Source organism: Myotis lucifugus, unplaced genomic scaffold (assembly GCF_000147115.1).
Source record: "Myotis lucifugus unplaced genomic scaffold, Myoluc2.0 scaffold_420, whole genome shotgun sequence".
NCBI classification, from domain to species: Eukaryota; Metazoa; Chordata; class Mammalia; order Chiroptera; family Vespertilionidae; genus Myotis; species Myotis lucifugus.
The window spans coordinates 110204-123390 of record NW_005871468.1 but is presented as its reverse complement, the minus strand read 5'-3'; the positions used below and the strand labels follow the sequence as shown (position 1 = coordinate 123390).

The 13187-nt window shown below is 45.0% G+C and overlaps 1 protein-coding gene across 1 annotated transcript in view; it reads right to left on the bottom strand.

Annotated features, from left to right (window-relative positions):
- Nucleotides 1–13187, bottom strand: part of DNAH2 (dynein axonemal heavy chain 2) — a gene marked incomplete at its 5' end in the record, with an annotated part of 108325 nt that overhangs the window by 37981 nt on the left and 57157 nt on the right. The window contains 9 exons of the mRNA XM_023743950.1: nucleotides 33–257; nucleotides 410–608; nucleotides 958–1049; nucleotides 1237–1389; nucleotides 6506–6664; nucleotides 6753–6890; nucleotides 7409–7545; nucleotides 7753–7870; nucleotides 8110–8328. Of these exons, the coding sequence (XP_023599718.1) occupies nucleotides 33–257; nucleotides 410–608; nucleotides 958–1049; nucleotides 1237–1389; nucleotides 6506–6664; nucleotides 6753–6890; nucleotides 7409–7545; nucleotides 7753–7870; nucleotides 8110–8328 (1440 nt within the window). The remainder of the gene's footprint in view (nucleotides 1–32; nucleotides 258–409; nucleotides 609–957; nucleotides 1050–1236; nucleotides 1390–6505; nucleotides 6665–6752; nucleotides 6891–7408; nucleotides 7546–7752; nucleotides 7871–8109; nucleotides 8329–13187) is intronic.

Here is a 13187-nt window from a genome sequence, read left to right as displayed (position 1 = left end):
GGAAACAGAGAACAAATACTGCAGATGCTTACTCGAATGTACTTGACGGTCTGCTTCAAACGATCGTACCAGAAGCCATAGTCAATCCAGAGGCGAAGCAGTTCCAGGGGTGGCTGAGACCCAAACATGTCCTTAGCTGGCATATTTAGTTCATCCATAAAGGTGATCATGCTTTTGCCCCCAAATGGCACGTAGACACCCTTGGTTCGCTTCTCCACCCTGCTCTCAATGATGCTCTGCACATTATTGGATGTGGTCTGGTGAAAAGGGTACAGAATGAAGACTTAGGCCTTCCAAGAGAAATACGGGTTAGAGAGGAGTGTCAATCAAGTACTTGGATCCCAAAAGAGAGCAGAAGGCATAGAGAGAGCGTGGGAAGTGGGCAGGCAGCCTGGAACCTGTAACGCACCTGTGCAGACATGTTGACAACGAGCACTGACCACTGGCTGGAGGGCAAGGACTGCAGAACACTCTGGGCAATGGAGGTCTTCCCAGTCCCCACGGGACCCACCAGCAGGACGGGGTTCTGGTTGGTCACCAAGGTTCTCACCAAGTGGTTGTAGCGAACAGTGTCGACAGTAGGCACCATGATCTTATAGAAGGGGGAACTAGGAAGGAAAAGTAATTGTGTCTCAAGGAACATTGGCCCACTCCTTTCTAATTCTCCCTTCATTCTGCCTCCCTGCGTTTATCTTCCTCGGGCATCACTACTCTCTGATTGCCAACCCTGCCTCCTGTGGGGCCTGGGGATCAGACCTTCTCCTTAGGCTCCTGTCCCATTTCCCCTCCATCCCATTTCCGAGACCCAAGAGTCATCTCTGCTCTGGGGTCCACTCTCTCCTTTCTATGGATCACTTTTGCTTCTATGCCCGGCTCTCTCACCACATCTCCCACCAACCGCAGCCCCAAGTTTGAACCACCCCCAAGTCTGAACCACCCTCAAGGCCTGCCTCTCACTTTAAAGGGTAGCGCCAACTCTTAGGGAGCTTTTCCTCAAATGATGTCCAACTCTTCATCTTGGGGTCCACAAAATACTCATACACCGTGTCCTGAAGAAGGAATGTGTGTCAGGTTACAAGCCTTCCTTGAGTTCCCCCCTGCCCAGACAAAAATGCTCACAGACCACTGGTGAAAGAAAGAGAGCTGGGTTGGCAGGCTGAGACTCAAGAAGAGAGTGAGAATCGGGGATACAGGCGGGTTCTGGAAAAATAGAACAGCTGGTTTGGGGGCCCTGACCTTATTAGGAAAAGAGCCCTCAATCTCTCGGAGGTAACTGTCAATCTTCTTGCGGCCTTCCTCATCCACAGAAGCACACACAGACCAGATCATGCTGAACACAAATGTCAACTCTACCATGTAGATATAGTTTTCACCATCAGCTGGGTTCACCTGGATGGAAAAAGAAAAGAGAAAATATCCTAAATCTCTAAGAGATAGAGGGGTCTACTTTGGCAAATCATCACAAAGGCTTAGAGTTTTCCTCCTTTCCTGGATCTGTTTGGGAAACTATATGGGTGTAGACAAACCTAAGTCTAAAATCTATATTATAAAAGGCCAGTGGGGAAACCAAGATGGCGGCATAGGTAAACACCAGAAATTGCTGCCTCCCACAACCACTTCAAAAATACAACTAAAAGACAAAACGGACATCATCCAGAACCACAGGAAGGCTGGCTGAGTGGAAATTCTACAACTAGAAGAAAAGAGAAAAGCACACTGAGACTCAGAGGAGGTGCGGAAGTAAAGTGCAGAGGTACGGAGGCGCACACAGAAAGGGCTGGCAACTGAGGACGCGGTTGTTTTTTTCAATCAGGAGGGAGACACACGCTCCCACTCTGAACTCCAGTTCTGGGCAAGTCTCTGGGGTACCCAGACTCATATGGGGAGAAACTGGACTGTCTGGCATCAGGCGGAACTTAAGGGCAGCTTTCTCTCAGAGGTGCTTGCAGCGATTACTGCGGGACACTGAGACCCTGGACCTCTTGGGGCAGGACTGAGGATCAGTCATAGCTGTTTGCTCTGCCCTGTTGACTCCCTCAGACCCCGCCCCACCCAAGCTGTGGCAGAGGCTTTTGCATATGAATGACCTGGCCCTTTGCAATCTAAAATTACCTAACAAACTGCAGCTGGGTCAGAAAGACCCAGAACATCCAAAAGAAGGCCCAAGGCCCCACAGCAGCTTGCATTGCTTCACAGCTGGGCCTCATCTGGGCACCTCCAAACCCCAAACAAGGAAGGGGAATCTGCAGATATCTTCGTAGCTCCTGCTGGGTAGCCTCAGGCAGAGGCTAAATTAGCACCTCCTTAGAGATCCAAGTGCCAGTGTACCCAGTGGTCAGAGTGGGACCATCCAGATTACAACTCCTCAGATCCATAAGGGACACACTCAGGGGGCAGACTCAGTGAGCACCAAAGCCCCACTGAAGCAAGTCTTGCCCCAGAAGGGTGTCTCCAGCACAGAAGTTCTCCCACCATAGACATAGCTGATTCTCACAGCCAATTGGCCTGGAGGTCAATTCCTCCCAGTGATACCAACTACAATCAAGGCTTAACTACAACAAGACTGCGCACAAAGCCCACAAAGGGGTGTACCAAGAGTGTCCACCTCAGGTAATTGGGGAGGCTGAGCCACTGGGCCCTATAGGACACCTAGCACAGAAAGTCACCCTATCAACACAGGGAAGCAGCCAAAATGCGGAGACAAAGAAACAGGTCACAAATGACAGAAATGGAGGAAAGCAAACTACTGGATATAGAGTTCAAAACCACATTTATAAGGTTTTTCAAGAATTTTCTAGAAATCGCCGATAAATTTAGTGAGACCCTCAAGAAATCTAGTGAGATCCTAGAGGTTATGAAAAAGGACCAAATAGAAATTAAGCATACACTGACTGAAATAAAGAATATTATACAGAGATCCAACAGCAGACTAAAGGATCAGAAGAATCAAGTCAAAGATATGAAATACAAAGAAGTAAAAAAACACCCAACCAGAAAAGCAAAAAGAAAAAAGAATCCAAAAATATGAAGATAGTGTAAGGAGCCTCTGGGACAACTTCAAGCGTACCAACATCAGAATTATAGGGGTGCCAGAAGAAGAGAGAGAGCAAGATATTGAAAGCCTATTTGAAGAAATAATGACAGAAAACTTCCCCTACCTGGCGAAAGAAATAGACTTACAAGTCCAGGAAGCACAGAGAACCCCAAACAAAAGGAATCCAAAGAGGACCACACCAAGACACATCATCATTAAAATGCCAAGAGCAAAAGACAAAGAGAGAATCTTAAAAGCAGCAAGAGAAAAACAGTTAGTTACCTACAAGGGAGTACCCATAAGACTGTAAGCTGATTTCTCAACAGAAACTGCAGGCCAGAAGGGAATGGCAAGAAATATTCAAAGTGCTGAATAGCAAGAACCTACAACCAAGATTACTTTATCCAGCAAAGCTATCATTCAGAATTGAAGGTCAGATAAAGAGCTTCACAGATAAGAAAAAGCTAAAAGGAGTTCACCTCCACCAAACCAGTATTATATGAAATGCTGAAAGGTATTCTTTAAGAAGAGGAAGAAAGAAGAAAAAGGTAAAGATACAAATTATGAACAATAAATACACATCTATCAACAAGTGAATCTAAAAATCAAGTGAATAAAAAATCTGATGAACAGAATAAACTGGTGATTATAATAGAATCAGGGGCATAGAAAGTGAGTGGACTGACAATTCTCGGGGGGAAAGGGGTGTGGGAGATGGAGGAAGAGACTGGACAAAAATAGTACACCTATGGATGAGGACAGTGGGGGGGGGGTAACGGCAGAGGGTGGGGTGGGAACCGGGTGGAGGGGAGCTATAGGGGGAAAAAAGAGGAACAACTGTAATAATCTGAACAATAAAGATTTAATTTTTTTTAAAAAAAGGCCAGTGGCCGTAACTCCGTAATGACCAAAGACAGGTCACCAGGAGGTGCATTGATGGGTCTCGCGGTGTGGCGGGTCTGGGGTCCTGTGCGATTTCGCGCACTGGGCCTCTAGTATTTAAATAAACATGAAACTCCTGGTAGCTCAGAGTGGCCCTGAGTCTCTTCTGCACTAAATTATAAAACACGGCAGGGGCCCAGCCACACCAGGTCTACCCTGATGGTGGGCCTCTAGTATTTAAATAAACAGGTCCAGGGACATTTGTGGTGACTTCTTTGTAATTACAAAAAATTGGACATTATAAAACACGGCAGGGGCCCAGCCACACCAGGTCTACCCTGATGGAGTACCCACAGGTACTCAAGGAAACAGGTCCAGGGACATTTGTGGTGACTTCTTTGTAATTACAAAAAATTGGACATGACCTAACTGTGTACCAGTAGAGGAACAGAAAAGTAAAATGCCGGGGACCCTTTCCCCCTCCCCACGTGGGAGTCAGTACTTGTTCTTCAATAAATCTCCACCAATGCTCTACTAAAAAAAAAAAAAAAGAAAAAAAAAAAGAAAAATGTCATGTTCTACCATGGATTGGTATATAGCAGTTTAAAGTAATGAAATCAATCTACATGTCGCTGTACAGAAATCAAAAACATATTGTTGATTTAATGACCATATTGCAAGTGTGGTATATAGCATGATGCATTTTTAAATGCCACATTTTTTATGGATACCTATGTGCTTTTATGTAAATGTGTATTTTTAAAGACCTGAAATGACACATACACACACACTAGTACAGTAGTTACTTTTGTGGAGACGGGAGTAGACCAGGACTGGGAGGGTAGAGGTGATCAAAAATAACTTTAGCTCTGTATGAAAAATTGTAATTTTTAGGAAGAAAACTAGATTCAACTGTTACTTGTGTAATTAAAAATTAAAATTTAAAATGCACCAACTTAATAGCAGAAATAGTATATTTAGAGCTCATGCTCTCAATCCCCAACCCAAAGGGCAGGTGCAGAGGCTGTTCTTTGACAGGGTGTACGGTGCCTGTGGGCTGTGCAAACTCCCCTGAACTCCTTGGGGAAATGGCCAACAGACAGCTAACCTGGCATTCGTATGTGTAATCTCTAACCGACTGTGAAACAGCCACAGACCCATGGGTGGGGAGCTCTTGAGGATGGGTTCTAAATTGAATGCCTAACACTGCCCCTCAGTGTGGCTCAGTTATTTTTGTTTGTTTGTTTTATCTTTTAAAAAAATTATTGTTGAGAGTTACATATGTCCCCTTTTTTGTGGCTCAGTTATTGAGCGTCGACCCATGAATCAAGAGTTCACAGGTTCAATTCCCTGTCAAGGCACATGCTCCGGTTGTGGGCTCAATCCCTGGTAGCAGGCGTCCAAGAGGCAGCCGATCAATGTTTCTCTCTCATCAATGTTTCTCTCTCTCTATTCCTCTCCCTTCCCCTCTCTCTAAAAATCAATAAAAACATGTTTTAAAAATAAAATAAAATACCTAACACTGCAAGTAATGTGACATACAGGATATTGTCCAACCCAAAATATCGGTCTTTAGAATAATCTTCAACCCCCAAAACATGGGCGGGAAATTGTGTTGCGACTCTCTTGTCTACCTTGTCCATCTAGAATCCTTAGTCTGCCTTCCATCTCACCTCAACATGCAGCACATCTCCCCAGCCTCTTCTTGGGGTCTCTGCTACACTGCAGGGTCTGCACGCAAACACGACCCCGCCCTTCCTTGCCCAGGGGGACTGACTGTGTCTCTGTGTTTTTGTGAACGCCATTCCCTTCACCTAGAATGCCCTCCTCGCTCCCCCGCTGCTTAGCCCCATCCCTGGCCAGTCCTCCTCAGCTCCTGGGAGCCAATGATATTATATTACTATCCTTTTCCTATATGTTACCTTGAGTTCATCCACATAGGTTTTTTTTTAATCTAGTTTTTAAGTTACATTAATTGTATCAGGAATGATATATACTGTTACAGATCTTAATTGTTATATAACTTTATATTATCAGTTTAATTATCTGACAATGTCTTTAAAAACAATACAAACCATTTCTGGGCAGTGATTTAATCTCCCCAGAAAATATAATTTTGGTCCTTACTCCATAATTCTAAACCGAACAAAATTTTTTCTTATGTATCAATTAATCTGGAAATTTCTAAAACCCCTCATCAGATTAAGTTGGGGGCTGCTTCCAGCAGAAACAGTATCCCAAGACTTAATATTTATTTTTTGAAAGGATAGAGAAATGAGGAACCACATGAACTACCCTCAGTTCCCAAAATATAAGGAGGAAATTACAGTGAGACCCGTCGTGTACAATATCCAACTTAAAGATCTTAGTTTGGCCTTCCAGTGCGTATGTGTACACACACACACACACACACACACACACACACACACACGCGTGCTCACACCCCTCACTGCGTCCAGGGAGGGTGTATCCTTCCCTTGTAGTCTCTGTTCCACTCAAACCAGGGGTTCAAATTCTCAGACACACTCTTTCCCTGCAGGGACCCAGGAAGCCCTGAGCTGCCCTGCCGGGCCTGCCCGGTCCCCTCACCCCATTCTCCGGCGTGGCCAGGGCCGAGTACAACTTGCAGAGGGAGATGATTCCACTGTATTCGGGTAGAGGCACCACTTCACTGCAATTATCCTTCTTGAAGGCCAGAATCTTGTTGATAAATTTTTCGAACATCCGTTGAAGGGGCTCTATCTCAGCCTGGAGTTGAATGAAAGGGGCTCTTTATTCATTCTTATGTCCCATAGGCCATGCTGGTTACCTTCCCTCTCCTCGATTCCGCTCCTACCTTTGGCCTCTTCTCTAGCCATGACTGCACGTAGGGCTTCCAGCCCAGATCAGCATAGTCAGTGTACACCATCCCACAGCGAGACACGGTGGCTGGAGAGGCCATTGCCAAGTTCTCCACTTCAAACAGGAGAGACACCTAAGGATATACTTTGTCACAAGCTTGTCTTTCGCTCCTCCCCACCCAGAACTCTGAGGCCCCGAGATGACTCAATCAAGTACCAATCATGGTAGGATGAATAAAGAGCTAAGGTTTACAAATGATTTGCTTGTTAAAAGAAATTGGGCTTATTCAAGGTTATTGTTATAAAAAACCACCCTCTCGCTCACATTGTTTGAGTGGGTGGAAAAGGGTGGGCTTTACAGCCCATGCATTCATCATCCCAGGCGGGTAGTGAGGTCCTCCCGCTACGTCCGTGGAAATGAACATGAGGAGGGCTGCTCAGTCTACAGGGTGCGTCCTAGAGCACAGGTTCTTTCCCACACGATGGCTCTCCACAGCCATGGTGGACAGGCATCTTTTCTTCAGTCACAGTTCCTCAGCTCTCTCCTATAGAACTTCCTCTTCTCTTAGGACCCCCTGCTCTTCCCCTTAGCCCAACCTCGTGCCTCCAGTCTCCACTTCTACGGGGTCTCAGTAGTCGGGGCCCCCTGTACCTGTTCGGGCATCGAGATGCGCTCGCCGTTGATGAGGGTCAGCACTTTGTTGTCATCCATGACGGAGTTCATGCTCTCGATCCACAGCGTGTCCACAGGCCCATCGAAAAGGATCCACTTCTCATCCGGCTTCTCATCTTGATAGAAGGTGGTTAATAAGGAAACCAGAGCTTCCCCCCAAGGGCCCGCCACACTCGTCCCCTCACGGAGGCAAGCCGATGCCTCCTTGCACCTCAGCATTCTCCAAGCACTTTTCTCCCAAATGGAGCTCTCTATCCCCAAAATGTCCACCCCGCTGGGAAAGGTGGGCATCTGTCCTCCCAACCCCATGATCCTTTGGGTACCTGAACACGCCATCCGCATGACACTGGACAGGATGCCATCTGTCCATTCATTAGAGTTCAGGTCATATTCCCCGTACAGCTCCCCTAGGGACAACGCTTTAGGGTTCAAAGGGAACTCCTAAAAATGACACAGGAAAGAGTTTTGAGCTGCTGGCAGATGCAAATCCTGAGATCTCCCTTTATATCCAGGGATCTGTATTTGCCCCTTCTCTCTCTCACCTCTCCCAGGCCTCCTTGGACCCAGGCACTGCCTCCCGCCTGGCCTGCCCTCCCTGGCCCAGTGCAGCCTTCCCCCAGCCTCCACTGTCCTCCTGCTACTCACGTCTCTGCCAGTGGCTTCGCTGTCCCAGCCCTTACCCTGACAATGTTGAAGTTGGGGTCTCCAGCACGGCACAGGGAGGACAAGGAGGCCTGAAGAATTCGCCACGAGGCAGTCTTGCCGCTGCCCGTACAGCCCACGATCATGGTGGAGTGGCGGGAGTTCTTGGTTTCATACAATTGGGTGACCTTGGTGAGGGTGAATGGTGTGACCTGCAGGCCCATATCTCGAGTCTCACGTTCAATGGTCTCCCGCAGCTGAGAGAAGGGGAAATACCAGAAGTAGAAAACAAGGAAGAGGACTGCAAAGGACTTTCAAATCTCGCCAACACCTTGGAGGATAATGTTCAAACTATAAAAAATGGCACCAAGACCCTTTGCACTCTGGCAATTGCCCATTCCTGGGAAGCTGACCAATTGCAGACTTAACAGATTGGGCTCTGAAGTCAGCTGGCCTGGGTCCCCAGTTTTCAGCTTATGTGAACGTAAGTCACTTCTCGGAGTCTCTGTATCTGTAAAATAGAAGCAATGGTGGTGCTTTTCTCATAAGGTTGTTGTATTGGATAAAATAGTCAACATAAAACACAATGTCTGCCCTGGCCGGTGTTGATCAGTGGTTAGAGCGCCAAAAGGTCTATGGGTTTGATTCCTGATTAAGGGCACATACCTGGGTTTCAGGTTCGATCCCCAGTCCTGGTTGGGGTGTGTATGGGAGGAAACCAATCAATGTGTCTCTCTCACACAAATGTTCCTCTCCACCCCCCTCCCTTTCTTCCCTCCTCCCATCCACACTCTCTAAAAATCAATGGGAAAAAATAATCTCAGGTGTAGATTTAAAAAACACACACACAGTGTCTGACATGTGCTGTATACATTTTTTTCTAATATTATTCAACAAATATTTATTAAGCCTCTACAGTACGTGCCAAGCAGCATGTTGGGTGCTGAGAACAAAGTAGAGTTCGTCCTACTGCTGAGCTCACAGTCTGGTGGGAGAACCAGACATTAAACCAATCATCAGCTAAGTTAAAAATGCTTATATTCCTGGCTGGTGTGGCTCAGCTGGTTGGGCATCATCCCATGCACCAAAAGGTTTCGGGTTCAATCCCTGGTCAAAGGCACATGCCTGGGTTGCAGGCTTGATCCCTGGTAGGTGGCTTGCAGGAGGCAGCCAATTAATGCTTGCTCTCACATTGATATTTCTCTCTCTCCCTCTCCCTCTCCCTTTCTCTCTAAGGTCAATTAAAATAATAATTTTTTTAAATGCTTATAGAACCATGACCATATGGATCAGTCCCAGAATAGTGTGACATTTAAAAATATGCCCTGACCAGTTTGGCTCAGTGGATGGAACGTCGGCCTGTGGACTCAAGGGTCCCAGGTTCGATTCTGGTCAAGGGCATGTACCTTGGTTGTGGGCACATCCCCAGTGGGGAGTGTGCAGGAGGCAGCTGATCGATGTTTCTCTCTCATCGATGTTTCTAACTCTCTATCCCTCTCCCTTCCTCTCTGTAAAAAATCAATAAAATATATTTTTTAAAAAATAAAATAAAAAAATTAAAATATACAGCCAATGCAACCAAATAATTTCAAATAGATGCAAGATCTCTATTTGAATCTCTCAAATACCACTCAGAGGCCTCATTACTACCTCCTTCCGCTATCTGAGAATTAATTTTATTAGTATGTTTGCATACTGTATAAATATAGATGTGAATAAAACCAACTTCATTTTTGTATCCCAGTTTTCATGCTGTGATCTGTATGAACCGTAATGTCTTTAGCAAGGCAAAGAAAGCCCCTAGTTGATGTTATCTGTGTTCCTTAAAATGTAGCCATAAATATTTTTGTTAGTAATGGCTGGAATGGCATGACAACCAAGATAAATAGCAAACTGGTGATAGTATTGATTATAAACAGTAATCTATCACAACACTACCAGGAGGCATGGCCCCTGGCACATACTGCATTCTTTGTCTTATCATTAGTACCAGAGTTAGACTATTTAAAAAAGTGCTGTAACAGGAGTCTGTTAGTGGAGAATAATTTAAGCAGAACTGCTGAGTCATCTATCTGCTCTGACCCTACATTCCTGTAAGTAAATTACCCTATAATGAATTCTGTTATATTCTATGGAGTTGCCTGTTTTGTTTGTCAATCTTAAGATGCCTTCGTGTAGTGGCCATTACACCTTTGCTCCACTGTCAGATACATGTGTTCATGTTTAGCATCATGCCACAAGTTTAGGATGTCATTTTTTAAAAATTAATTTTAAAATATTTTTGCGCTGGGCAGGTGGCTCAGTTGATTGCACCATTGTCCCATACATCAAAAGGTTGCAGGTTTGATCCCTGGTCAGGGCATGCGCATATGGGAGCAACCAACTGATATTTCTCTCTCACATCAATGTTTCTTTCTCTTTCTCTCAATCCCTTCCTCTCTCTCTAAAATCTATAATTAAAATATTTTTTCGTTCTGACCGGTTGCTCACTGGTTAGAGCAGCAGCATACAGACCAAAATGTCTTGAGTTCGATTTCCAGTCAAGGACATGTACCTGGGCTGCAGGTTCAATCCAGGGCCCTGGTCAGGACTCGTGCGGGAGGCAACCAATCACTGTGTCTCTTTCACATGGATGTTTCTCTCTCTCCCTCCCTCCCTTCCACTCTCTCTCTCTCTAAAAAAAAAAAAATCAATGGAAAAAATATCCTTGGGTGCGGATTAAACAACAACAAAAATTTCTAATTTCTTCTTTGACACATGAATTATTTAGAATTCTATTGCCTAATTTTCAAACATTTGGGCTTTTAAAATTATATTTTGTTATTGATCCCTAGTTTAATTCTATTGCGGTCAGAGATCGTGCTCTGTATAATTTTCAATCATTTGAAATTTATGAGACCTATGCTTAATAAACTAGCACATGGTCAATATTGGTAAATGTTCCATGCACACTTGAGAATAGTATGTAACTACAATTGTTGCATACAATGTTCTATATGTGTCAAGTGAAATCTGTTAAAAGCATTCCAATCTGTATCTTTATGGATTTTTTTAATTAAATCTTTATTGTTCAGATTATTACAGTTGTTCCTCTTTTTTCCCCCTATAGCTCCCCTCCACCCGGTTCCCACCCCACCCTCCGCCCTCACCCCCAAGATTTTTGTCCAGTCTCTTCCCGCATCCCCCACACCCCTTTATCCCCGAGAATTGTCAGTCCACTCACTTTCTATGCCCCTGATTCTATTATAATCACCAGTTTATTCTGTTCATCAGATTTTTTGTTCACTTGATTTTTAGATTCACTTGTTGATAGATGTGTATTTGTTGTTCATAATTTGGATCTTTACCTTTTTCTCTTCTTCCTCTTCTTAAAGGATACCTTTCAGCATTTCATATAACATTGGTTTGGTGGTGATGAACTCCTTTAGCTTTTCCTTATCTGTGAAGCTCTTTATCTGACCTTCAATTCTGAATGATAGCTTTGCTGGATAAAGTAATCTTGGTTGTAGGTTCTTGGCATTCATCACTTTGAATATTTCTTGCCATTCCCTTCTGGCCTGCAGTTTCTGTTGAGAAATCAGCTGACAGTCTTATGGGTACTCCCTTGTAGGTAACTGACTGTCTTTCTCTTGCTGCTTTTAAGATTCTCTCTTTGTTTTTTGCTCTTGGCATTTTAATGATGATGTGTCTTGGTGTGGTCCTCTTTGGATTCCTTTTGTTTGGGGTTCTCTGCACTTCCTGGACTTGAAAGTCTATTTCTTTCACCAGGTAGGGGAAGTTTTCTGTCATTATTTCTTCAAATAGGTTTTCAATACCTTGCTCTCTCTATTCTTCTGGCACCCCTATAATTTGGATGTTGGTACGCTTGAAGCTGTCCCAGAGGTTCCTTACATTATCTTCATATTTTGGGATTCTTTTTTCATTTTGCTTTTCTGGTTGGGTGTTTTTTGCTTCTTCGTATTTCAAATCTTTGACTTGATTCTTGCGATCCTCTAGTCTGCTGTTGGAACTCTGCATAATATCTTTTATTTCAGTCAGTGTATGCTTAATTTCTATTTGGTCCTTTTTCATAACCTCGAGGGTCTCACTAGATTTCTTGAGGGTCTCACTACATTTATCGGCGGTCTCACCAGACTTTTTGAGGGTCTTACTAAATTTATCGGCGGTTTCTAGAAAGTTCTTGAAAAACCTTGAAAGTAGCACGCATTGGTGGTTCAGCGGTAGAAAAACCTTGAAAGTGTGGTTTTGAACTCTATATCCAGTTGTTTGCTTTCCTCCATTTCTGTCATTTGTGACCTGTTTCTTTGTCTTCACATTTTGGCTGCTTCCCTGTGTTGGTAGAGTGGCTTTGGGTGCTAGGTGTCCTATAGGGCCCAGTGGCTCAGCCTCCCCAATTACCTCAGGTGGACACTCTTGGTGCACCCCTTTGTGTGCTTTGTGCACAGTCTTGTTGTAGTTAAGCCTTGATTGTTGAAGGTATCAATGGGAGGAATTGACCTTCAGGCCAATTGGCTGTGAGAATCAGCTGTGTCTATGGTGGGAGAACTTCTGTGCTGAAGACACCCTTATGAGGCAAGACTTGCTTCAGTGGGGCTTTGGTGCTCACTGAGTCTGCCCCCTGAGTGTGTCCCTTATGGATCTGAGGAGTTGTAATCTGGATGGTCCCACTCTGACCACTGGGTACATTGGCTCTTGGATCTAAGGAGGTGCTAATTTAGCCTCTGCCTGAGGCTACCCAGCAGTAGCTACGAAGAGATCTGCAGATTCCCCTTCCTTGTTTGGGGTTTGGAGGTGCCCAAATGAGGCCCAGCTGTGAAGCAATGCAAGCTGCTGGAGGACCTTGGGCCTTCTCTTGGAAATGCTGGGTCTGTTTTGCCCAGCTGCAGTTTGTTAGGTAATTTTCAGATTGCAAAGGGCCAGGGCATTCATATGCAAAGCCTCTGCCACAGCTTGGGTGGGGTGGGGTCTCAGGGAATCAACAGGGTGGAGCAAGCAGCTATGGCTGATCCTCAGCCCTGCCCTAAGGGGCCCTTTGTCTCAGTGTCCCGGTAATCGCTGCAAGCACCGCTGAGAGAAAGCCGCCCTCGAGTTCTGAGTTCTGCCCGCTGCCAGACAG